This window comes from Rana temporaria, chromosome 10, assembly GCF_905171775.1.
Source record: "Rana temporaria chromosome 10, aRanTem1.1, whole genome shotgun sequence".
Taxonomy (NCBI): domain Eukaryota; kingdom Metazoa; phylum Chordata; class Amphibia; order Anura; family Ranidae; genus Rana; species Rana temporaria.
This window is the reverse complement of record NC_053498.1, coordinates 1,738,740-1,765,922: the sequence shown is the minus strand read 5'-3', so window position 1 is coordinate 1,765,922 and position 27,183 is coordinate 1,738,740. Positions and strand designations below refer to the sequence as shown.

Genomic DNA, 27,183 nt, shown 5'->3' with positions numbered 1-27,183 from the left:
ACCTCTCAACTCAACCAATACGTGCCAACCAATCAACTGTGTCCTTACCGATCTGTACTGATATACAATATGGGGGAGGGCAACAAGACCAGTCCTTCCCACCTTCTACTAGAAGGCCAAAGAGGTCTTCACATCCCACGTAATGACAAGATTTTCATGTCTGGGTATCACGAGGAAATATTGTAATGTGAGATTCGTGAACACTGAAGAACAAAAGAAACAATCCCCTCTCTATAATGACACTCCATTGCCAAAACATCCCTGGTGTCTCCAGCACCTACTACAGGGCTGGCCAACCAGTGGCCCGGGGGAGGTGGGCACCATAGTGGGGGCTGTGGATAGTTGTACAGACCCTTTCTTAATGGCAGCCCTCATGTATGTAGGGGGTGGTGGGCACCATAGAGGGGGGGCGTGGATGATTTACAGACCCTCCCTAGTCATGGCAGCCCTCTCATGTATGTAGGGGGTGGTGGGCACCACAGTGGAATCTGTGGATAGTTGTACAGACCATCCATCATGACAACCCTTGTGTATGTAGGGGGTGGTGGGTGTCATGGGGGCTGTGGATAGTTGTACAGACCCTCCATCATGGCAACCCTCATGTATGTAGGGGGTGGTGGGTGTCATGGGGGCTGTGGATAGTTGTACAGACCCTCCATCATGGCAACCCTCATGTATGTAGGGGGTGGTGGGTGTCATGGGGGCTGTGGATAGTTGTACAGACCCTCCATCATGGCAACCCTTGTGTATGTAGGGGGTGTTGGGGGCTGTGAATAGTTGCACAGACCCTCCCATTGCCAAAACATCCCTACAGGGGTGTCCAACCAGTGGCCCTGAGGCGACACATGTGGCCAGCGACCTCCTGCTCTGGAATGGTGGGTTGGCAAGCCCAAATCTCGCAGGTTGCCGACCCGCCATACCACAGCATCAGTGTTGTGAATGAAACTGGTGGTGGAGGGATAAGGCCGCTGCGGAGCAGAGCCCCATAAGCCGATGCTTTCTCTACAGCGCCAGCTTTTGCCACAGGCAAAGCCCGCAGGATAGACACAGGTGCACTACGATGCACACACGGTGTGGGTAAACCACAGAACATTAGTGTCAAGGTAGTCTTATGCCGCGTACACACGATCGGAATTTCCGACAGCAAAAGTTCGATGTGAGCTTTTGGTCAGATATTCCGACCAATTGTAGGCCCCATCGGAAATTTGTTGTTGGAATTTCCGACAACACATGTTTGAGAGCTGGTTCTCAATTTTTCCGACAACAAAAGTTCTTGTCGGAAATTCCGATTGTGTGTATCCGATTCCGCCGCACAAAAATTCTACGCATGCTCGGAATCGATTTGACACATGCTCGGAATCATTGTACTTAAATTTTTCTCGGCTCTTCGTAGTGTTGTACGTCACCGCGTTCTTGACGGTCAGAATTTCCAAACCAACATTTGTGCAACCGTGTGTACGCAAGACAAGCATGACTCAACATCAATCGGAAAAAAAAGCCACGGTTTTGTTGTCGGAAATTCCGATCGTGTGTACGGGGCATTAGGCCCTTTTCACATGATCAGCCCGACCAAATGGGACCCCCAATTCACCTCTATAGAGCGACAGACGTTTGTTTACGCCGCCTACCTCCAATCCGAAAAACAGAAGAAGGAGTTCATCCCCTCCGGGCGGATCGTAGGGCCTATAGAGTAGCCGCGACGCGTCATCCGCCTCCTCTGCTCATTGTGGCCCTCGCTAATCAAGTTGCTTAAGTGGCCCTCGCTAATCAAAAGGTGGGGCACCCCTGATCTACTATCATCTAAGGGGCGCAGATAGACCCCAAAACGCACAAATAACCCAAAAGATATAAATCGAAATATTCAAGGGTCTGTCCATCCAATCAGCAGCTGCTTCTACAAAAGGCTGTAAAAAACAAAAAACGTAGATTCCGTCTGTAACCATTGGGGTGCACCGACACCCTGCCACCACTGGAAGGACCCAACCATCCCACGATTGTTGGGGTGCAGACAAGGAACAGAGCCCTTCACATAAAGCAGGGGTGCCCAAAACAAAAACAGCAACAAAAAGGCTCGTTACATACAAATATCAACACCGGTCAAATCAAAACAAAAAAACAATGCGACTACGAGAGAAAAAAGAAAACAAGAACATGTGGTAAGGAATGAAAAACCAAAACGAGGGAACAAACAATAACGACAATCTGTCACCGTACTTCACAAAGAGAGACGTACACAACTCCCAGACGGGAACAAAGATTGAGCAACCTCCAGAGAAGAGTCAACAAACCGTCACATGGCGTCTAATCTCATCTACAGGAACAAGGTTGCGCAACCTTTAAAATCGACTCCCCCGGGGGTATTAAATAACCACATTCACCTGCAAGCACCGGTGTCTACACCTGAAAAGTAATAAAGTCATATCATCTACAACAGGGGTCTCCAAACTTTCTAAACAAAGGGCAGTTTACCGTCTTTCAGGCTTTAGGGGGGCCGGACTGTGCCCAGCGGGAGTATAACATTTTCTTGGAGTCACTGGAAGTAAATAGTGTCCCATCATTGGTGTCAGTGGAAGGAATAGTGTCCCATCATTGGTGTCAGTGGGAAGAATAGTGTCCCATCATTGGTGTCAGTGGGGGGAATAGTGTCCCATCATTGGTGTCGGTGGGAGGAATAGTGTCCCATCATTGGTGTCAGTGGGAAGAATAGTGTCCCATCATTGGTGTCAGTGGGGGGAATAGTGTCCCATCATTGGTGTCAGTGGGGGGAATAGTGTCCCATCATTGGTGTCAGTGGGGGAATAGTGTCCCATCATTGGTGTCAGTGGGGGGAATAGTGTCCCATCATTGGTGTCAGTGGGGGGAATAGTGTCCCATCATTGGTGTCAGTGGGGGAATAGTGTCCCATCATTGGTGTCAGTGGGGGGAATAGTGTCCCATCATTGGTGTCAGTGGGGGGAATAGTGTCCCATCATTGGTGTCAGTGGGAGGAATAGTGTCCCATCATTGGTGTCAGTGGGAGGAATAGTGTCCCATCATTGGTGTCAGTGGGAGGAATAGTGTCCCATCATTGGTGTCAGTGGGAGGAATAGTGTCCCATCATTGGTGTCAGTGGGAGGAATAGTGTCCCCTCTTTGGTGTCAGTGAGAGGAATAGTGTCCCATCATTGGTGTCAGTGGGAGGAATAGTGTCCCATCATTGGTGTCAGTGGGGGGAATAGTGTCCCATCATTGGTGTCAGTAGAAAGAATAGTGACCCATCATTGGTGTCAGTGGGAGGAATAGTGTCCCATCATTGGTGTCAGTGGGAGGAATAGTGTCCCATCATTGGTGTCAGTGGGAAGAATAGTGTCCCATCATTGGTGTCAGTGGGAAGAATAGTGCCCCATCATTGGTGTCAGTGGGAGGAATAGTGTCCCATCATTGGTGTCAGTGGGAGGAATAGTGTCCCATCATTGGTGTCAGTGGGAGGAATAGTGTCCCATCATTGGTGTCAGTGGGAGGAATAGTGTCCCATCATTGGTGTCAGTGGGAGGAATAGTGTCCCATCATTGGTGTCAGTGGGAGGAATAGTGTCCCCTCTTTGGTGTCAGTGAGAGGAATAGTGTCCCATCATTGGTGTCAGTGGGAGGAATAGTGTCCCATCATTGGTGTCAGTGGGGGGAATAGTGTCCCATCATTGGTGTCAGTAGAAAGAATAGTGACCCATCATTGGTGTCAGTGGGAGGAATAGTGTCCCATCATTGGTGTCAGTGGGAGGAATAGTGTCCCATCATTGGTGTCAGTGGGAAGAATAGTGTCCCATCATTGGTGTCAGTGGGAAGAATAGTGCCCCATCATTGGTGTCAGTGGGAGGAATAGTGCCCCATCATTGGTGTCAGTGGGAGGAATAGTGTCCCATCATTGGTGTCAGTGGGAGGAATAGTGTCCCATCATTGGTGTCAGTGGGAGGAATAGTGTCCCATCATTGGTGTCAGTGGGAAGAATAGTGCCCCATCATTGGTGTCAGTGGGAGGAATAGTGTCCCATCATTGGTGTCAGTGGGAGGAATAGTGTCCCCATCATTGGTGTCAGTGGGAGGAATAGTGTCCCATCATTGGTGTCAGTGGGAGGAATAGTGTCCCCATCATTGGTGTCAGTGGGAGGAATAGTGTCCCATCATTGGTGTCAGTGGGAGGAATAGTGTCCCATCATTGGTGTCAGTGGGAGGAATAGTGTCCCATCATTGGTATCAGTGGGAGGAATAGTGTCCCATCATTGGTGTCAGTGGGAGGAATAGTGTCCCATCATTGGTGTCAGTGGGAGGAATAGTGTCCCATCATTGGTGTCAGTGGGAGGAATAGTGTCCCATCATTGGTGTCAGTGGGAGGAATAGTGTCCCATCATTGGTGTCAGTGGGAGGAATAGTGTCCCATCATTGGTGTCAGTGGGAGGAATAGTGTCCCATCATTGGTGTCAGTGGGAGGAATAGTGTCCCCATCGGTGTCAGTGGGAGGAATAGTGTCCTATCATTGGTGTCGGTGAGAGGAATAGTGCCCCATCATTGGTGTCAGTGGGAGGAATAGTGTCCCATCATTGGTATCAGTGGGAGGAATAGTGTCCCATCATTGGTGTCAGTGGGAGGAATAGTGTCCCATCATTGGTATCAGTGGGAGGAATAGTGTCCCATCATTGGTGTCAGTGGGAGGAATAGTGTCCCCTCTTTGGTGTCAGTGAGAGGAATAGTGTCCCATCATTGGTGTCAGTGGGAGGAATAGTGTCCCATCATTGGTGTCAGTGGGGGGAATAGTGTCCCATCATTGGTGTCAGTAGAAAGAATAGTGTCCCATCATTGGTGTCAGTGGGAGGAATAGTGACCCATCATTGGTGTCAGTGGGAGGAATAGTGACCCATCATTGGTGTCAGTGGGAGGAATAGTGACCCATCATTGGTGTCAGTGGGAGGAATAGTGACCCATCATTGGTGTCAGTGGGAGGAATAGTGTCCCATCATTGGTGTCAGTGGGAGGAATAGTGTCCCATCATTGGTGTCAGTGGGAGGAATAGTGTCCCATCATTGGTGTCAGTAGAAAGAATAGTGACCCATCATTGGTGGCAGTAGAAAGAATAGTGACCCATCATTGGTGGCAGTGGGAAGAAAAGTGCTCCGTTGTCAGTGTCAATGGCAGAAACTATGACCCACTGTTGCGGACAGTGGGGGGGGGGGGGATAATGGTCCAAGGGCCAGATAAAAGCAAGCAAAGGGCCCCATCTGGCCCCCGGGCCACAGTTTGGAGCCTACTGGTCTACAACAAAGTCATAACAGGTGATAATGATACTTGTGTACAGCGCAGTCTCTCATACCTGGATGTAAATTCCAGACTTTCCCATCAGATTCCCGGAATTCCTTCCAATCGTTTTCCGGGTTGGAAAGTCTCGGTATTGTTAGTTTTTAGTTCAGATGTAAACAGAAAAAACAACAGATGAAGAATGCTGAAGGACCAAACAGACGGAACACCATCTCCTAAGACCTAGAAGGATCGAGATGAGCAGGGTTCCAAAATCCTGAATATGATCGGAAGAGAAACGATCACCAATCTCCATCAACACAATCTCTACCAGGTATACAAGACCCGATATGTACGTTCTTCCAGGTATACAAGACCCGATATGTACGTTCTTCCAGGTATACAAGACCCGATATGTACGTTCTTCCAGGTATACCAGACCCGATATGTACGTTCTTCCAGGTATACAAGACCCAATATGTACGTTCTTCCAGGTATACAAGACCCAATATGTACGTTCTTCCAGGTATAGGAGCTTACAACTGAAAAGGTTCACACACAGTGGTAGAAATCACAGTTTTAAGGCCAATAAAACAAACGACAAGTTGGTGGGATCATAGAAGGTCCTTATAATGTTGTAAGTCTTTGTTTGGATCCGGGGTGCTGGGTCAGGACGTCTCGGGGAGTACAGTCAGGGATCCGGGGGAAGTCTCGGGGAGTAAATCCGGGATCTGCAACGTCGGGAGTACAGTCAGGGATCCGAGGGAAGTCACGGGGAGTACAGTCAGGGATCGAAGGGGAAGTCACGGGGAGTACAGTCAGAGATCGGGGGGGAAGTCTCGGGGAGTACAGTCAGGGATCGGGGGGGGGGAAGTCACGGGGAGTACAGTCAGGGATCCGAGGGAAGTCTCGGGGAGTACAGTCAGGGATCGGGGGGGGGGGGGGAGTCACGGGGAGTACAGTCAGGGATCCGAGGGAAGTCTCGGGGAGTACAGTCAGGGATCGGGGGGGGGGGGGAAGTCACGGGGAGTACAGTCAGGGATCCGAGGGAAGTCTCGGGGAGTACAGTCAGGGATCGGGGGGGGGGAGTCGCGGGGAGTACAGTCAGGGATCCGAGGGAAGTCTCGGGGAGTACAGTCAGGGATCGGGGGGGGGGAGTCACGGGGAGTACAGTCAGGGATCCGAGGGAAGTCTCGGGGAGTACAGTCAGGGATCGGGGGGAAGTCTCGGGGAGTACAGTCAGGGATCCGGGGGGGGGGGGGAAGTCTCGAGGAGTACAGTCAAGGATCAGGGGGGAAGTCTCGAGGAGTACAGTCAAGGATCAGGGGGGAAGTCTCGAGGAGTACAGTCAGGGATCGGGGGGGGGGGGGGGGGAGTCACGGGGAGTACAGTCAGGGATCCGAGGGAAGTCTCGGGGAGTACAGTCAGGGATGGGGGGAAGTCTCGGGGAGTACAGTCAGGGATCCGGGGGGGGGGGGAAGTCTCGAGGAGTACAGTCAAGGATCAGGGGGGAAGTCTCGAGGAGTACAGTCAAGGATCAGGGGGGAAGTCTCGAGGAGTACAGTCAAGGATCAGGGGGGAAGTCTCGGGGAGTACAGTCAGGGATTGGGGGGGGAAGTCTTGGAGAGTATAGTCAGGATGTGGGATGTATTGGGAAGTAGAGTCAGGATCCTGAAGACACCAACGCATTAAAAGCTCTGGGAGCAGCAACAGGCTCTTGAAGACTCGGAAGCATCAAAAGATCTGGGAGCACTTGGGATCAGTGTCAGAATCATGAAGTCTTGGCGGCAGCTCTGGGACCCGGTAGGTCTTGGCGGCAGCTCTGGGACCCGGTAGGTCTTGGCGGCAGCTCTGGGACCCGGTAGGTCTTGGCGGCAGCTCTGGGACCCGGTCGGTCTAGGCAGCAGCTCTGGGACCCGGTCGGTCTAGGCAGCAGCTCTGGGACCCGGTCGGTCTTGGCGGCAGCTCTGGGACCCGGTCGGTCTAGGCAGCAGCTCTGGGACCCGGTCGGTCTAGGCAGCAGCTCTGGGACCCGGTCGGTCTAGGCAGCAGCTCTGGGACCCGGTCGGTCTAGGCAGCAGCTCTGGGACCCGGTCGGTCTAGGCAGCAGCTCTGGGACCCGGTCGGTCTAGGCAGCAGCTCTGGGACCCGGTCGGTCTAGGCAGCAGCTCTGGGACCCGGTCGGTCTTGGCAGCAGCTCTGGGACCCGGTCGGTCTTGGGATCAGCTCTGGGACCCGGTCTGGGCAGCAGCTCTGGGACCCGGTAGGTCCTGGCGGCAGCTCTGGGACCCGGTCGGTCTTGGCGGCAGCTCTGGGACCCGGTCGGTCTTGGCGGCAGCTCTGGGACCCGGTCGGTCTTGGCGGCAGCTCTGGGACCCGGGAGGTCTTGGCGGCAGCTCTGGGACCCGGGAGGTCCTGGCGGCAGCTCGGCGACCCGGTCGGTCTTGGCGGCAGCTCGGCGACCCGGTCGGTCTTGGCGGCAGCTCGGCGACCCGGTCGGTCTTGGCGGCAGCTCGGCGACCCGGTCGGTCTTGGCGGCAGCTCGGCGACCCGGTCGGTCTTGGCGGCAGCTCGGCGACCCGGTCGGTCTTGGCGGCAGCTCGGCGACCCGGTCGGTCTTGGCGGCAGCTCGGCGACCCGGTCGGTCTTGGCGGCAGCTCGGCGACCCGGTCGGTCTTGGCGGCAGCTCGGGGACCCGGTCGGTCTTGGCGGCAGCTTCGGGGACCCGGTAGGTCTTGGCAGCAGCTTCGGGGACCCGGTAGGTCTTGGCGGCAGCTTCGGGGACCCGGTAGGTCTTGGCAGCAGCTTCGGGGACCCGGTAGGTCTTGGCAGCAGCTTCGGGGACCCGGTAGGTCTTGGCAGCAGCTTCGGGGACCCGGTAGGTCTTGGCAGCAGCTTCGGGGACCCGGTAGGTCTTTGCAGCAGTGAAGGATCGGAGGAGAGCGGTGTTGGGATGTTGTAAATCCTGGTAGCAGTGAAGGATATTGTTGTAGATCCTGGTAGCAGTGAAGGATATTGTTGTAGATCCTGGTAGCAGTGAAGGATATTGTTGTAGATCCTGGTAGCAGTGAAGGATATTGTTGTAGATCCTGGTAGCAGTGAAGGATATTGTTGTAGATCCTGGTAGCAGTGAAGGATATTGTTGTAGATCCTGGTAGCAGTGAAGGATCGGAAGTCTCCGGAGTCAGGATCGAATAGGAGAACTGAGCCCGGCTAGCTCTGTGCCTCGTGAAGAATAACAGACCGGCACCAATCACAGCTCTCTATAACCACGCTGACTACAGAGGAGATATATAATCCAGACACAGGATGGGTAACTTGAGGTCAGAACACGCCGTCATGTCGTCAGGTGCCTCATATCCACATAGCAACACACAGGCTGCCCTGTGATTGGTCAGACATAATATACATTGCACAAGACAACCCTTGGCCCCCAGCAGGTTGGGTGCAGGAAGATGGACCCCGGTGCCGATGAGGTTTGTGTGATCCCGGCACTCGGGGGGGAAATGGATTACACTCAGTGATAAATGGCGGGATTGTCTGTCAGGCTGCAGATCCTGGCACTAGAAGGCCTAACAATGGAAGTGAGGGGAACAATAAGACCCCACTGGCAGGGCTGGCATGCCGGCCTCTCAATGGCGCTTTTGTTCTCCGCTCAAAACACCCATTGATATGCGCTGCCTGAGCCGGCCGGGGGCCTCAACACCCGTCAGGACGGGCAGAGAATCCAGGACGAGGTGCCATGAATGGCAGGTTACCCATAATCACCCGGCTACAGAGAGGCGAACCGCCATGTCCCTGAATGCTCCAAATCCCATCTGAATCATCTCTACCCCTCCCCCTCACACATCAAACATCCTGTTCTGTACAATACACAATCATTACTTCCCTGCGTGAATTCTACGCCGTCAGAACACACAGTTCCCAGGAACGTCTGATACACAACACGGGGGCCAATCACACTCCAGAGAGAGGGGGGCCCATGTCTATCAGAGAGAGGGGGGCCCATGTCCATCAGACACCAGAGAGAGGGGGGCCCATGTCTATCAGACACAAGAGAGAGGGGGGCCCATGTCTATCAGACACCAGAGAGAGGGGGGCCCATGTCCATCAGACACCAGAGAGAGGGGGGCCCATGTCTGACACCAGAGAGGGGGCGCCATGTCCATCAGACACCAGAGAGAGGGGGGCCCATGTCTATCAGACACCAGAGAGAGGGGGGCCCATGTCCATCAGACACCAGAGAGGGGGGCCCATGTCCATCAGACACCAGAGAAAGGGGGGAGCGCGTCCATCAGACACCAGAGAGAGGGGGGCCCATGTCTATCAGAGAGAGGGGGGCCCATGTCCATCAGACACCAGAGAGAGGGGGGCCCATGTCCATCAGACACCAGAGAAAGGGGGGAGCGCGTCCATCAGACACCAGAGAGAGGGGGGCCCATGTCTATCAGAGAGAGGGGGGCCCATGTCCATCAGACACCAGAGAGAGGGGGGCCCATGTCCATCAGAGAGAGGGGGGCCCATGTCCATCAGACACCAGAGAGAGGGGGGCCCATGTCCATCAGAGAGAGGGGGGCCCATGTCCATCAGACACCAGAGAGAGGGGGGCCCATGTCTATCAGACACCAGAGAGAGGGGGGCCCATGTCCATCAGACACCAGAGAGAGGGGGGCCCATGTCTATCAGACACCAGAGAGAGGGGGGCCCATGTCCATCAGACACCAGAGAGAAGGGGGCCCATGTCCATCAGACACCAGAGAGAGGGGGGCCCATGTCCATCAGACACCAGAGAGAGGGGGGCCCATGTCCATCAGACACCAGAGAGAGGGCGCCCATGTCCATCAGACACCAGAGAGAGGGCGCCATGTCCATCAGGTACCAGAGAGGGGGGCCCATGTCTATCAGACACCAGAGAGAGGGGGGCCATGTCCATCAGACACCAGAGAGAGGGGGGCCCATGTCCATCAGACACCAGAGAGAGGGGGGCCCATGTCCATCAGACACCAGAGAGAGGGGGGCCCATGTCCATCAGACACCAGAGAGAGGGGGGGCCCATGTCTATCAGACACCAGAGAGAGGGGGGCCCATGTCCATCAGACACCAGAGAGAGGGGGGCCCATGTCTATCAGACACCAGAGAGAAGGGGGCCCATGTCTATCAGACACCAGAGAGAGGGGGGCCCATGTCCATCAGACACCAGAGAGAGGGGGGCCCATGTCCATCAGAGAGAGGGGGCGCCATGTCCATCAGACACCAGAGAGAGGGGGGCCCATGTCTATCAGAGAGAGGGGGGCCCATGTCCATCAGAGAGAGGGGGGCCCATGTCCATCAGACACCAGAGAGAGGGGGGCCCATGTCCATCAGACACCAGAGAGAGGGGGGCCCATGTCCATCAGACACCAGAGAGAGGGGGGCCCATGTCCATCAGACACCAGAGAGAGGGGGGCCCATGTCCATCAGAGAGAGGGGGGCCCATGTCCATCAGACACCAGAGAGAGGGGGGCCCATGTCCATCAGACACCAGAGAGAGGGGGGCCCATGTCCATCAGACACCAGAGAGAGGGGGGCCCATGTCCATCAGACACCAGAGAGAGGGGGGCCCATGTCCATCAGACACCAGAGAGAGGGGGGCCCATGTCTATCAGACACTAGAGAGAGGGGGGCCCATGTCCATCAGAGGCTGCTCAGACACTAGAGAGAGGGGGGCCCATGTCTATCAGACACCAGAGAGAGGGGGGCCCATGTCTATCAGAGGCGGCTCAGACGCCAAAGAGAGGGGGGACCATGTCTATCAGAGGCGGCTCAGACGCCAAAGAGAGGGGGGACCATGTCTATCAGAGGCGGCTCAGACGCCAAAAAGAGGGGGGAGCGCGTCCATCACACGCCAGAGAAAGGGGGGAGCGCGTCCATCACACGCCAGAGAAAGGGGGGAGCGCGTCCATCACACGCCAGAGAAAGGGGGGAGCGCGTCCATCACACGCCAGAGAAAGGGGGGAGCGCGTCCATCACACGCCAGAGAAAGGGGGGGGCGCGTCCATCACACGCCAGAGAAAGGGGGGAGCGCGTCCATCACACGCCAGAGAAAGGGGGGAGCGCGTCCATCACACGCCAGAGAAAGGGGGGAGCGCGTCCATCACACGCCAGAGAAAGGGGGGAGCGCGTCCACCACACGCCAGAGAAAGGGGGGAGCGCGTCCATCACACGCCAGAGAAAGGGGGGAGCGCGTCCACCAGACGCCAGAGAAAGGGGGGGAGCGCGTCCATCACACACCAGAGAAAGGGGGGACCGTGTCCACCAGACGCCAGAGAAAGGGGGGACTGCGTCCATCAGACGCCAGAGAAAGGGGGGAGCGCGTCCATCACACGCCAGAGAAAGGGGGGACTGCGTCCATCAGACGCCAGAGAAAGGGGGGAGCGCGTCCATCAGACGCCAGAGAAAGGGGGGAGCGCGTCCATCAGACGCCAGAGAAAGGGGGGAGCGCGTCCATCACACGCCAGAGAAAGGGGGGAGCGCGTCCATCACACGCCAGAGAAAGGGGGGAGCGCGTCCATCACATGCCAGAGAAAGGGGGGAGCGCGTCCATCACACGCCAGAGAAAGGGGGGAGCGCGTCCATCACACGCCAGAGAAAGGGGGGACCGCGTCCATCACACACCAGAGAAAGGGGGGAGCGCGTCCATCACACGCCAGAGAAAGGGGGGAGCGCGTCCATCACACGCCAGAGAAAGGGGGGACTGCGTCCATCAGACACCAGAGAAAGGGGGGACCGCGTCCACCAGACGCCAGAGAAAGGGGGGACTGCGTCCACCAGACGCCAGAGAAAGGGGGGAGCGCGTCCACCAGACGCCAGAGAAAGGGGGGAGCGCGTCCATCACACGCCAGAGAAAGGGGGGAGCGCGTCCATCAGACACCAGAGAAAGGGGGGACCGCGTCCACCAGACGCCAGAAAAAGGGGGGACTGCGTCCATCAGACGCCAGAGAAAGGGGGGAGCGCGTCCATCACACGCCAGAGAAAGGGGGGACCGCGTCCATCACACGCCAGAGAAAGGGGGGACCGCGTCCACCAGACGCCAGAGAAAGGGGGGGAGCGCGTCCATCAGACGCCAGAGAAAGGGGGGAGCGCGTCCATCAGACGCCAGAGAAAGGGGGGACCGCGTCCATCAGAGGCAGATCACATACAAAGAGAGGAGGCCATGTCTACCAGATCCCAGAGAAAAGGGACCATGTCCATCAGAAGCCAATCAGACACCAAAGAAGGGCGGTCATGTCTATCAGGTACCAGAGAGGGGGCGCCATGTCCATCAGACGGCAGACACCGGAGTCGGAGTGGCCATTAGAAGCCAAACACCAGAGAGGGAGGCCAATTAAACCAAAGACAGGAGGCCATGTTCAACAGAGGCTCATCAGACACCAAAAAGGAGGCGGCCACGTCCACCAATTAAACATCAGAGAGGTGGCCACCAGAAGCCACTCAGGTACCAGAGAGGTGTCCATGTCTATCAAAGGCCAATCATATAGCAGAGAGGCGGCCAAGTCCCATCAGAGGCCGATCAGATACCAGAGATGATTGGTGTATCGGATACCAAAGAGAGGCGGCCATGCACGTTAAAGGCTAATCAAACATCAAAAAAAAGGAGGAGACTGTGTCAATCAAAGGTCGATCGGATACGAAAGAGCGGGGGCGCCATGTCCATCTGAGGCCAATCACACTCCAAAGACGTGACCATGTCTATCAGATGTCTATTAAATGCCAAAGAGAGAGAGACAGCCATATCTATCAGAGGCCGATTAGTCACCAGAGAGGGGGCGCCATGTCCATCAGACGGCAGACACCAGAGAGGGGGCCAATTAGACCAAAGACAGGAGGCCATGTTCCACAGAGGCTCATCACACACCAAAGAGGAGGCGGCCACGTCCACCAATCAGACATCAGAGAGGAGGCCACCAGAAGCCGCTGAGATATCAGAGAGGGGAGGCGTGTCCATCAGAGAGGGGAGGCGTGTCCATCAGAGAGGGGAGGCGTGTCCATCAGAGAGGGGAGGCGTGTCCATCAGAGAGGGGAGGCGTGTCCATCAGAGAGGGGAGGCGTGTCCATCAGAGAGGGGAGGCGTGTCCATCAGAGAGGGGAGGCGGGTCCATCAGAGAGGGGAGGCGTGTCCATCAGAGAGGGGAGGCGTGTCCATCAGAGAGGGGAGGCGTGTCCATCAGAGAGGGGAGGCGTGTCCATCAGAGAGGGGAGGCGTGTCCATCAGAGAGGAGAGGCGTGTCCATCAGAGAGGGGAGGCGTGTCCATCAGAGAGGGGAGGCGTGTCCATCAGAGAGGGGAGGCGTGTCCATCAGGGAGGGGAGGCGTGTCCATCAGGGAGGGGAGGCGTGTCCATCAGAGGCTGATCAGAGAATGGAGTTAAAATAAAAACATTTTAAAGAGCGCCCCCCCCTGTAAAAAGGAGAGTGGTAATGCCCACCACTCCCTCTGCCCTCAATCTTCACCGTCTTGCAGAACGCCACCAGAATGTTCTGCATCCAACGTTTCCGTGTAGCCCAGGTACCCCGCCGGGGGGGGGCATTGCAGTCCCTCCCCCCACATCACTAGTGTGTCCCATAGAACTCAAATGATGCAGCAGCCGGCGGGCAAAACCACAGCGTGGTGCGGGGGCATCCGACCCCCACAGAATTGTGAGATGCTGGTGAAGATGGGAGGCGGGGCGTGAAGCCAGGAGGGGGAGATTTCCCTTCCAGGAAATGAGAGGAAATCTCCCCGGAGGGAATGGACATCTTAGATGGAGAACCTCGGCACCCCGGATGTTTTGGAACTACATTTCACATGATTCCCAACTACACTGCAGAGTACATGAGCATCATGGGAAATGTAGTTCCAAAACATCTGGGGTGCCGAGGTTCCCCATCACTGTCTTAGAAAGTTGTCACAGCAACCAGCGTCCCGATTGGACAATTACCACCCCCCCCCCCCCCCCCATATCTTGCCCGAGAGGTGCAGGAACTGGGGTGACCCGAGGAGAGGTGCAGGAACTGGGGTGACCCGAGGAGAGGTGCAGGAACTGGGGTGACCCGAGGAGAGGTGCAGGAACTGGGGTGACCCGAGGAGAGGTGCAGGAACTGGGGTGACCCGAGGAGAGGTGCAGGAACTGGGGTGACCCGAGGAGAGGTGCAGGAACTGGGGTGACCCGAGGAGAGGTGCAGGAACTGGGGTGACCCGAGGAGAGGTGCAGGAACTGGGGTGACCCGAGGAGAGGGGGGGGATGGTGCAGGAACTGGGGGGACCCGAGGAGAGGGGGGGTGGTGCAGGAACTGGGGTGACCCGAGGAGAGGGGGGGATGGTGCAGGAACTGGGGGGACCCGAGGAGAGGGGGGATGGTGCAGGAACTGGGGTGACCCGAGGAGAGGGGGGGATGGTGCAGGAACTGGGGTGACCCGAGGAGAGGGGGGGATGGTGCAGGAACTGGGGTGACCCGAGGAGAGGGGGGGGATGGTGCAGGAACTGGGGTGACCCGAGGAGAGGGGGGGGAGGTGCAGGAACTGGGGTGACCCGAGGAGAGGGGGGGGAGGTGCAGGAACTGGGGTGACCCGAGGAGAGGGGGGGGGAGGTGCAGGAACTGGGGTGACCCGAGGAGAGGGGGGGGGAGGTGCAGGAACTGGGGTGACCCGAGGAGAGGGGGGGATGGTGCAGGAACTGGGGGGACCTGAGGAGAGGGGGGGTTCAGGAACTGGGGTGACCCGAGAGGGGAGGTTCAGGAACTGGGGTGACCCGAGGAGAGGGGGGGAGGTGCAGGAACTGGGGTGACCGAGGAGAGGGGGGGAGGTGCAGGAACTGGGGTGACCGAGGAGAGGGGGGGGGGAGGTGCAGGAACTGGGGTGACCGAGGAGAGGGGGGGGGAGGTGCAGGAACTGGGGTGACCCGAGGAGAGGGGGGGAGGTGCAGGAACCCCGGACTAAGTTCTGTGTGTGGGGACACCGGTATGTGCCCAGGCCCCCCCCCCCCGGTAGGTAAGTAGACACAGGAGGGAGGCGGATGGGGGAACACAGACTGAGAAGATAAACTTCCTGCTGCTCGGGGGGAAAGGTCAGGCAGAGGAAAAGAAAACAGAAAGTAACCGGCGGCGTGACTCAGGGATTGGGTGAGGAGAGCGCCAGAGGAAAACATGAGTGTCTGCCCTATATATAGACATTGCACAACAACAACACGCCACCCACATGAGGCTCCCGAGCCACTGGAGGACAACACTGCGCTCTACATACAGGTGATCGGCAATACAACTCCATGGAAGGATCGACCCCTCGCAGGACAACCGCTGTCACCTCCAACTCCGCCCCCGCAACCGCTGTCACCTCCAACTCCGCCCCCGCAACCGCTGTCACCTCCAACTCCGCCCCCGCAACCGCTGTCACCTCCAACTCCGCCCCCGCAACCACTGTCACCTCCAACTCCGCCCCCCCCAACCGCTGTCACCTCCAACTCCGCCCCCGCAACCGCTGTCACCTCCAACTCCCCCCCCCCCCCCCAACCGCTGTCACCTCCATCAACTCCACCCCCCCAACCATCAACCCCGCCCCCCCCAACCATCAACTCCGCCCCCCCCAACCGCTGTCACCTCCATCAACTCCCCCCCCCCCCAACCGCCGCCACCTCCATCAACTCCGCCCCCCCAACCGCCGCCACCTCCATCAACTCCGCCCCCCCAACCGCTGTCACCTCCAACTCCGCCCCCCCCAACCGCTGTCACCTCCATCAACTCCGCCCCCCCAACCGCTGTCACCTCCAACTCCGCCCCCGCAACCGCTGTCACCTCCAACTCCGCCCCCCCCCCCCAACCGCCGTCACCTCCATCAACTCCACCCCCCCCAACCATCAACCCCGCCCCCCCAACCATCAACTCCGCCCCCCAACCGCTGTCACCTCCATCAACTCCGCCCCCCCCCCAACCGCCGCCACCTCCATCAACTCCGCCCCCCCAACCGCCGCCACCTCCATCAACTCCGCCCCCCAACCGCTGTCACCTCCAACTCCGCCCCCCCCAACCGCTGTCACCTCCATCAACTCCGCCCCCCCAACCGCTGTCACCTCCATCAACTCCCCCCCCCCAACCATCAACTCCGCCCCCCCCCAACCGCTGTCACCTCCATCAACTCCGCCCCCCCCCCAACCGCTGTCACCTCCATCAACTCCGCCCCCCCAACCGCTGTCACCTCCATCAACTCCACCCCCCCAACCATCAACTCCGCCCCCCCAACCGCTGTCACCTCCATCAACTCCGCCCCCCCCCCAACCGCTGTCACCTCCATCAACTCCGCCCCCCCCCAACCGCTGTCACCTCCATCAACTCCGCCCCCCCAACCGCTGTCACCTCCTTCATCTCCGCCCCCCCAACCGCTGTCACCTCCATCAACTCCGCCCCCTCAACCGCCGTCACCTCCATCAACTCCGCCCCCCCAACCGCCGTCACCTCCATCAACTCCGCCCCCCAACCGCTGTCACCTCCAACTCCGCCCCCCCAACTGCTGTCACCTCCATCAGCTCCGCCCCCCCAACCGCTGTCACCTCCATCAACTCCGCCCCCCCAACCGCTGTCACCTCCATCAACTCCGCCCCCCCAACCGCTGTCACCTCCATCAACTCCGCCCCCCCCAACCGCTGTCACCTCCATCAACTCCGCCCCCCAACCGCTGTCACCTCCATCAACTCCGCCCCCCAACCGCCGTCACCTCCATCAACTCCGCCCCCCAACCGCTGTCACCTCCATCAACTCCGCCCCCCCCAACCGCTGTCACCTCCTTCATCGCCCCCCCCCCCAACCATCAACTCCGCCCCCCCAAACCGCTGTCACCTCCATCAACTCCGCCCCCTCAACCGCCGTCACCTCCATCAACTCCGCCCCCCCAACCGCCGTCACCTCCATCAACTCCGCCCCCCCAACCGCTGTCACCTCCATCAGCTCCGCCCCCCCAACCGCCGTCACCTCCATCAACTCCGCCCCCCAATCGCTGTCACCTCCATCAGCTCCGCCCCCCCAAGCGCTGTCACCTCCATCAACTCCGCCCCCCAACCGCTGTCACCTCCATCAACTCCGCCCCCCCAACCGCTGTCACCGCCATCAACTCCGCCCCCCCAACCGCTGTCACCTCAATGAACTCCGCCCCTCAACCGCTGTCACCTCAATGAACTCCGCCCCCCCAACCGCCGTCACCTCCATCAACTCCGCCCCCCCAACCGCCGTCACCTCCATCAACTCCGCCCCCCCAACCGCTGTCACCTCCATCAGCTCCGCCCCCCCAAGCGCTGTCACCTCCATCAACTCCGCCCCCCCAAGCGCTGTCACCTCCATCAACTCCGCCCCCCCAACCGCTGTCACCTCCATCAACTCCGCCCCCCCAACCGCTGTCACCTCCATCAGCTCCGCCCCCCAATCGCTGTCACCTCCATCAGCTCCGCCCCCCCAACCGCTGTCACCTCCATCAACTCCGCCCCCCAACCGCTGTCACCTCCATCAACTCCGCCCCCCCAACCGCTGTCACCTCCATCAACTCCGCCCCCCCCAACCGCTGTCACCTCCATCAACTCCGCCCCCCCAACCGCTGTCACCTCCATCAGCTCCGCCCCCCCAAGCGCTGTCACCTCCATCAACTCCCCCCCCCCCCAACCGCTGTCACCTCCATCAACTCCGCCCCCCCAACCGCTGTCACCGCCATCAACTCCGCCCCCCCCAACTGCTGTCACCTCCATCATCTCCGCCCCCCCAACCACTGTCACCGCCATAAACTCCGCCCCCCCAACCACTGTCACCGCCATCAACTCCGCCCCCTCATCCTCCAGGACACCTCCCCCTTCCTGCAGAATACCCCGCTCTCTATGTGGTGTGATCAGGGGTCCCACACACGGGGAGGGCGGAGCCTGCATGGAGAGAAGCACAGCCCCACCCACATGGGGCGGAGCACATTGTGTACACGGAATCTAAAGATTAAAAGGAACGCAGAAATACATTGTAACAAAACATTGCCCCGCCCCCAAAACATTCCGTGACCCGCCTCTTCCTGTACATTGTAACTTTGTAGAAGGGGGAGGAGTCATTTCCTCAGTCTCCCCTCCCCCAGTGATCAGACTGTACATTGTAACTTTGTAGAAGGAGGAGGAGTCATTTCCTCAGTCTCCCCTCCCCCAGGGGGCTGATCTGTGTCAGACATTTGCACCGCGGGGCCCCGTGTGGTCACATGACACGGATGCCACAATGGGCCTGGAGCTCCTCCCACACAACACAGAGAGACGATCACTTTCATTCATTGGATTCACTCCTCCAATCACGGAAGGCTCAGAACAAGTGGGCGTTACCGATGCAAATACAGCCCCCGCCTAGGAACGTCCCCTCCTCCAGACTGACACCCGCCCATAACTCCTCCCTCTGCTTACATCAGGGCCCTGGAGAGGAGAAATGGGGCGGGATGTTCTCAAGAAGCCCCTCCCACCAGCCATAGAGAAGCACAGAGACCCAGTGATGACATCACAGTCCATAATAAGGGTAGGGGATCAGTGCCCCGCCCCCCCCGGCAGATCCTCATACTGGACCCCATGACATGTTACCTTATCCTTAAGCTCCACCCACAATCACTCCAGGTGAGATCTCAGCACACCACACAGGGACACTTACCTGCTTCTGCGCTGGAGATCTTCTCATTGTCCCGGAAGGATCAGCGACCCGCCGCCATCAGACGGGACCCCCCAGATCCGGGGAGGCAATTCCAGGGTACCGTTGCCATGGTTGCCGGAGGACTCCCACACACAAACCTTACTGGAGGTGTCCTCTGACGACAGAACAACCGGGGAGGCGGGACCCGTTCCAACACTCAGCCAATCACAGAGCTACAATGCATGAAGGGGGGGAGGGGTCAACATGGAAACAACTCCTCCCACTGCAGCCTGGAGAATGAAAGGGGAGGAGCCAGCAACAAAAACACTTTGTACAGCGGGCCCCCTGAGTGAGGTAGGTACACGGGGTGTGTATACAGAGTGAGGTAGGTACACGGGGTGTGCATAGAGTGAGGTAGGTACACGGGGTGTGCATAGAGTGAGGTAGGTACACGGGGTGTGCATAGGGTGAGGTAGGTACATGGGGTGTGCATAGAGTGAGGTAGGTACATGGGGTGTGCATAGAGTGAGGTAGGTACATGGGGTGTGCATAGAGTGAGGTAGGTACACGGGGTGTGCATAGAGTGAGGTAGGTACATGGGGTGTGCAGGTATGTGTATAATGTATATGAAGGTAGGTGGGCGAGTCCCTGGTTCCCTATAGATTTCTGGATATGTCCATGTAGGTAGGTGTCTGTAGAGGCAAGTCCCCCTGGTAGATGATGGGCCGGATAGGTAGGTATCCCTGGTAGATGATAGGAGGAAGGGCACGGAAAGGTAGGTGTCTGCAGAGGTAAGTCCCCCTGGTAGATGATAGGAGGGGCCCGGATAGGTAGGTGTTTGTAGAGGTAGGTCCCCCTGGTAGATGATAGGAGAAAGGGCCCGTATTGGTAGGTGTCTGTAGAGGTAGGTGCCCCTGGTAGATGGGAGGAGGGGCCCGGATAGGTAGGTGTCTGTAGACCTGGTAGATAATGGGAGGAGCTGAATTCCAGACCTGGCGAGGTTCTCCAGTGGGAATCGGATTCTAGGATGACAGAAGTGGCCCCCGGTGGGGTCTTCTGCTGCTGTAGCCCATCTGCCTCAAGGTTGGCTGCATTGTGTGATCCACCCCTCCGGAACCAACAAGGCATTTTCCTCCACACAACTGCCGCTCACTGGATATTTTCTCCTTTTCCCGCCATCCTCTGTAATCCTGAGAGACGGTTGTGAGTGACAATCTCCAGAAATCCTCGGAGCGGCTCGTCTGCCCCCAACAACCAATCCCCATCCAGAGTCACGAGACCCCCTCCCTGATGCAGCAAGTCGTCTTCACCGCGTCTAGAGGAATCAAGGCACCGAGTGTCTGCCGTGTGATTGGCTGACTCAACAGGCCGGTGAGTCCTCGACCCCACCCCCATCAGGTAGGTACCCCCCCAATCATCTACACAGGTACCCCCCATCTACACAGGTAGGTACCCTCCTCCCCCAATCATCTACACAGGTAAGTACCCTCCCCCATCATCTACACAAGTAGGTACCCTCCCATCTACACAGGTAGGTACCCTCCCATCTACACAGGTAGGTACCCCCCAATCATCTACACAGGTAGGTACCCCCAATCATCTACACAGGTAGGTACCCCCACCATCTACACAGGTAGGTACCCCCCAATCATCTACACAGGTAGGTACCCCCCAATCATCTACACAGGTAGGTACCCCCCAATCATCTACACAGGTAGGTACCCCCCAATCATCTACACAGGTAGGTACCCTCCCAATCATCTATACAGGTAAGTACCCTCTACCAGCAGCAGGGGGCAGATATGTGAGGTAGGTCCCCTGGTGGTCAGGTTATATATATGGAGGCAGGTAGGTGTAGATTAGATATATGGAGGTAGGTGTCCGTTGTATATAGAGGTAAGTCCCCCCCCTCTGATCATAGGACACCCAGTGGTCGTTGTATATAGAGGGGGGAGGGGTAGGTGGGTGTATATTCTATGTATGAAAGTAGATGCAGGTTAATACCCCCCATTCTATAGGTAGGTGTTCAGTGTACATATAGAGGTAGGTACCCTCCCCCTGGTAGATGATAGAAGGAAGGGCCTGGATATGTAGGTAGGTGTCTCATATATATGGAGGTAGGTACGGGTCTGTAGTGGTATATGATGTGTCTATGGAGAGAGGTAGGTGTATAGAGGTAAGTTCCCGGCTCTCCCCTTCCCCGGTAAATCAGAGAAGGGGGGGGTCAGGGCCCAGATAGGTAGGTGTGTGTGTATATATATATTGGGGTAGGTAGGTGTCCCCGGTTCTTCCCTCACAGGATAGGTGGGGGCAGGGCCCGGGAGGTAGGTGTCCCCGGTGTGTGTATAGAGGTAGGTGGGGGCAGGGCCCAGTAGGTGTCCCCGGTGTCAGTAGGTAGGTGTGTGTATACGTAGGTGGGTGCCCCCGGTGTATTTATATATTGGGGTAGGTAGGTGTCCCCGGTGTGTGTATAGAGGTAGGTGGGTGTATATACGGAGGTAGGTGTCCCCGGTTCTCACAGAAGGACAGGTGGGGTGCAGGGCCCGGTAGGTAGGTGTCCCCGGTGTGTGTGTGTATACAGGTAGGTGGGGGCAGGGCCCGGTAGGTGTGTATAGAGGTAGGTAGGTGTATATACGGAGGTAGGTGCCCCCGGTTCTCACAGAAGGATAGGTGGGGGCAGGGCCCGGTAGGTAGGTGTCCCCGGTGTGTGTGTGTATACAGGTAGGTGGGGGCAGGGCCCGGTAGGTGGGTGTATATACGGAGGTAGGTGCCCCCGGTGTGTATATAGAGGTAGGTGTGTAGGTAGGTGTCCGGTGTATATACGGAGGTAGGTGTCCCCGGTGTGTATATAGAGGTAGGTGTGTAGGTAGGTGTCCGGTGTATATACGGAGGTAGGTGTCCCCGGTGTGTATATAGAGGTAGGTGTGTAGGTAGGTGTCCGGTGTATATACGGAGGTAGGTGCCCCCGGTTCTCACAGAAGGATACTTGGCGTTGGGTGGGGGGCAGGGCCCGGTAGGTGTGTAGGTAGGTGGGTGTATATACGGAGGTAGGTCTCCCCGGTTCTCCCCTCCCCCCTCACAGGATAGGTGGGGGCAGGGCCCGGTAGGTAGGTGTATATACGGAGGTAGGTGCCCCCGGTTCTCACAGAAGGATACTTGGCGTTGGGTGGGGGCAGGGCCCGGTAGGTGTGTATGTAGGTAGGTGTCCCCGGTGTGTGTATACAGGTAGGTGGGGGCAGGGCCCGGTAGGTGTGTATGTAGGTAGGTGTCCCCGGTGTGTGTATACAGGTAGGTGGGGGCAGGGCCCGGTAGGTGTGTGTATATACAGAGGTAGGTCTCCCCTCACAGAAGGATAGGTGGGGGGCAGGGCCCGGTAGGTAGGTGTCCCCGGTGTGTGTATATAGAGGTAGGTGGGGGCAGGGCCCGGTAGGTGGGTGTATATACGGAGGTAGGTCTCCCCGGTTCTCCCCTCACAGAAGGATAGGTGGGGGCAGGGCCCGGTAGGTAGGTGTGTGTATATGCGGAGGTAGGTGTCCCCGGTGTGTGTGTATAGAGGTAGGTGGGGGCAGGGCCCGGTAGGTAGGTGTCCCCGGGGGCAGTAGGTAGGTGGGTGTATATACGGAGGTAGGTGCCCCCAGTTCTCACAGAAGGATAGGTGGGGGGCAGGGCCCGGTAGGTAGGTGTCCCCGGTGTGTATAGAGGTAGGTGGGGGGCAGGGCCCGGTAGGTAGGTGTATATACGGAGGTAGGTGCCCCCGGTTCTCACAGAAGGATACTTGGCGTTGGGTGGGGGCAGGGCCCGGATCCCGGTGGCGGTGGGCGGAGCTGGCGGTCCGGTTGGGGGAGGGGGAGGCCCGAGGGCCCCGGTGGCGGCTCCGGTGGGGGGGTTGGCGGATTTGAGGACCGCTTTGTGCGGGAGACTCATGGCCGCGGCGGGCTCAGGTTCTGCTCGTCATGGGGCGCCGCTCGGTGGGGGGGGAGGGGGTCTGCCGGTAGGTTCTCCTCACTCACAGACCGGAGCATCCAACATGGCGCTGCGTCCGCCTCCAGCAGTCCGGCAGGACGGACACTCGGCGATCTCCGGACGGCTTCGGCTCCGCTCGGAGCGACGGCAAGAGCGTTCGGCGATCTCCGGAAAACCCTCGGCCGCGTCGGCGCAAGGCTTCGGCTTCTTCCGTGCGGACTCGGAAACCTTCGGCTCGGCCTCCGATTCAGCCCGACGGAGCTTCGGACGGCATTCCTGTGAAAGAACTCCGCCAGCCGTGGGGGCGGGGCCAGAGCCGGCATCATCAGCGCTCGGAGCTCGGCAATTTTCGGAAAGAGGCGTGGCCACGTCAGGCTGATCTGACAGGTGGGCGGTCCAGCCGGCAGAAATCGGGTGAGGGAATGAAGCAAAGCTTTGTCTCCCCCTGCAGGGCGACTCCGGACACTGCGCCGGAAGTGATCCCCAGTCACTGGAAGCAGATCCGACAGCCCCGCCCCTTGTAGGAGGAGCCAGACCCCCCTGTACTGTACTTTCTTCTGGGCAGGTCTGCCTCCAGCAGGAGAGTCTGGTGCCGCACATTTTAATGTAACTCTTTTATAAATCCTTTTTTTTTTTAAGTTTTAGAATATTAATTATTAAAAACTTATATTTTTTATAAAAGCACTAAAATAAAAATATAATATTTTACTTTAATACCTTAACAATGAATACAAAAAATAAAAGTAAAACAAAAAATATTTATAACTTGTGTTTGTTTCATTTTAAGAGTTTTTAAAAATATTTATTTAAAATAGAAAAAAAAATATAAAGCAAATAAAAGTTTTTATTGTAAAGTATTAAAATATGAATTATTATATTTTAAACCTATAATATTATAGTATGTTTCGTTTATTATTAAAGTATTCAAAAATATATATATATAATAATTCTTCTAACTTTTTTTTTCAAATTATTATTAAACCCTTTAAAATATAATTTTATTTTAATACTTTATTACATAAAAAAAATAAAGCATTAAAATAAAATATATAAAAATATAATATTTTACTTTAATACCTTAACAATGAATACAAAAAAAGTAAAAAAAATATATAACTTGTATTTGTTTTATTTTAAGAGTTTTTAAAAAATATTTATTTAAAATAGAATAAAAAAAATTATAAAGTAAATAAAAGTTTTTATTGTAAGTATTAAAATATAAATAATTATTATATTTTAAACCTATAATATTATAGTATGTTTCGTTTATTATTAAAGTATTAAAAATATATATATATATAATAATTCTTCTAACTGTTTGTTTTTTTTTTTCTTTTCAAATTATTATTAATAAACCCTTTAAAATGTAATTTTATTTTAATACTTTATTACATAAGAAAATAAAGGTTCTGGCTATAGAGAACACAGGATGAGAAATAACGATAACGTGGTGTAAAAGTACTTTATTGAATAATGTATGCAAATATTTCCTATGTTCAATAAAACCTTCTTTGTTTGAGAAAAAAATAAATAAAGGTTTAAAATAAATTTTAAAACAAATAATATTTAAAGAGCTTTTATTTTTTTAAAAAGTCTTAAAATAAAAATTAAAATAAATTATATTCTAACTTTTTAAATGTAATATTAAGTATTAAAATAACATTATATGTTTTATATATATTTTTTTAAACTTGTTTATTGTAATCTCTCATTTATTATTAAATGGTATATATGTCATATTTTCATTATTTTTTTATCTTTTAATTTATTTAAAATGTTATTTATTTTTATTATAATATTAATAATAATAATAAAAATAAAAATAATAAAAATAATAATAATAATAAAAAAAAAAAGATGGTGTGGGGGAGGTTACCATCATTCAGTGTGCCATTTATTATGCATCTGCAATAAGATCACAAATTCTCTTCAATGGACGACATCTATCTTTAGCACCGCCCAGGAGGAACATCCAAGCGTCACATGACTCGCATCCCACCCTTGCTCCTGAATGTTGCCCTCCAGTGGGGTGAAGAGGAATGACAGTCGGTAGGTCTGCGATATCAGCCCTGCTCATGGCGCGCCGCCCCCCCCCTCCCCCCCCGATCCAGAAGGGGGGAGGGTATTATTAGTCCATGGGAAGCTTTGTGTCCCCCTCCTGCCACCAGCACTGCGATGATTACCTGCCGAGGCATCAGAGGTTCAGGTGACTCCTCCGGGTCCCCGGGTTTAATCACAATATAGAATTATACATGTGTGGGTGGAGGTGGGTTAGGCAGAAGCTTGGGGGGGGGGGGGTCATCTAGGAATGGAGGAGAGTGGGGGATGGGAGTACATCAGCCAATAGGAGAGCTGGAGGCAGACACAGGAGCCAATGTGAGGCAGAGCAATGGTCAGGAGCCAGAAAGGCAGTCACGTGGAGCCAATAGGAGACAGGCAGACTAAGCAGGGGCGGGGTGCTTGTGCAGACAGGCGCAGCCTAGGGCAAATCTGCCCTCCGATTTTTATACAGGCCGCCTGATGTGTCAGAGCCCCCTCCTGGTATTTATTACCTCTCATATCACAGGACTGCCCCCGGGCGATGCCTTGCTTTGCTTTTCAGGTCAGAGAATGGCATAAAACTGCGTAAAGGTTGAGTCCTGCTCGGTCTCGGGGGCGCAGGAGGAGAGTCCAGCTCGCTCTCGGGGGCGCAGGAGGAGAGTCCAGCTCGCTCTCGGGGGCGCAGGAGGAGAGTCCAGCTCGCTCTCGGGGGCGCAGGAGGAGAGTCCAGCTCGCTCTCGGGGGCGCAGGAGGAGAGTCCAGCTCGCTCTCGGGGGCGCAGGAGGAGAGTCCAGCTCGCTCTCGGGGGCGCAGGAGGAGAGTCCAGCTCGGTCTCGGGGGCGCAGGAGGAGAGTCCAGCTCGGTCTCGGGGGCGCAGGAGGAGAGTCCAGCTCGCTCTCGGGGGCGCAGGAGGAGAGTCCTGCTCGGTCTCGGGGGGGGGCAGGAGGAGAGTCCAGCTCGCTCTCGGGGGCGCAGGAGGAGAGTCCTGCTCGCTCTCGGGGGCGCAGGAGGAGAGTCCTACACTGGCCACCAATACAGGTGAGGGGGGGCACCTCTACACTGGCCACCAATACAGGTGAGGGGCAGGCACCTCTACACTGGCCACCAATACAGGTGAGGGGGGGCACCTCTACACTGGCCACCAATACAGGTGAGGGGGGGCACCTCTACACTGGCCACCAATACAGGTGAGGGGGGGGGGGGGGTCACCTCTACACTGGCCACCAATACAGGTGAGGGGCAGGCACCTCTACACTGGCCACCAATACAGGCGAGGGGCAGGCACCTCTACACTGTAAAAAGGGGGGAACTAATGCGCAAAACCAATCTACCCAGGGCAACTAAGTAAAATACAATAAAATATAAATAAATCTATAAAGGCAGCAGCCACTACTAAAACAGTGATCACGCACCAACAAGCATATGTAAAACAGGGAGTGTAATGGCGCTTGCCAAAGGGAAACTATAATAAGATAAAATATATTACACACACAACGACGTATAAAAACGTATAAGTAATGATCAGTAGTGTTCAATCAATCTGTGTTCCACTCCTAATTTCCTTGAAGACCCTTCATAACATCCATAATTCAGGTGTAAAGGGTAGGAGTAGTGGATATAATAGATAGAATAGATTTACAATGATACTATGGAGATCATTGATTGAAGTGAATGTACCAATATAATGTAAACAAAGGCTTCCAGTGTTACCACCAAAATAAAGTGCTCAAGTGTTAACGTGAATACAAAATCCCAAATAGGAAGTGGTTTGTATATCAATAGTTATAGCAAATAAGCCAGTGTGCACAAAGATAAAAAGTGCAAAGTGAATAAATAATGGTATAAATAGATTCCATGAAAAATATATAAATAAAATTATATATATAAAAGAAAAATATCAAAAATATATATATAACAAATCCAGTTGATATAATGTTCAAGTTGACTTCCAAAATTTCATACAAAAAATGTTCAAACGTTGTGTTCCAAACGTGCAAATAAATGAAAAATTAAATAAAGTGAAAAAGAATAGAGATATTCAAAGTGCATAAATTTCAAAGATTTCCCAGCGGTGAAAAAGTTGTTCAAACCAATGCTCCAATCCACCACACGATCCTCCAGGGTGACTGTGCAGATAGGATAGATAATGCTAGCCTCTCACCTCAATTGCGATCATACAAGCCTGTTGGATAGGGGATGAAACCCAGCAGTACACACTCTGCATATAGGAAGGTTCAGATGACTCCGGTCCTCCACCTCCAAATTCCTCCAGACACTCATAG

General features: G+C 55.3%; 1 protein-coding gene across 17 annotated transcripts in view; it reads right to left on the bottom strand.

Moving 5' to 3' along the window:
• Window positions 1-22,996, bottom strand: part of EIF4G3 (eukaryotic translation initiation factor 4 gamma 3) — a 105,822-nt gene extending 82,826 nt beyond the window's left edge. For 8 of the 17 annotated variants that reach the window (XM_040326735.1, XM_040326736.1, XM_040326748.1 and 5 more), the window contains exon 1: window positions 22,674-22,995. In XM_040326735.1, the coding sequence (XP_040182669.1) occupies window positions 22,674-22,822 (149 nt within the window). In that variant the 5' untranslated portion in view covers window positions 22,823-22,995. Of the gene's footprint in view, window positions 1-5,313; window positions 6,104-22,054; window positions 22,074-22,673 lie in introns of those variants that run through there. The other 9 variants (XM_040326731.1, XM_040326733.1, XM_040326734.1 and 6 more) reach the window with 4 other exon arrangements.
• Between the last annotated feature and the right edge of the window lie 4,187 nt (window positions 22,997-27,183).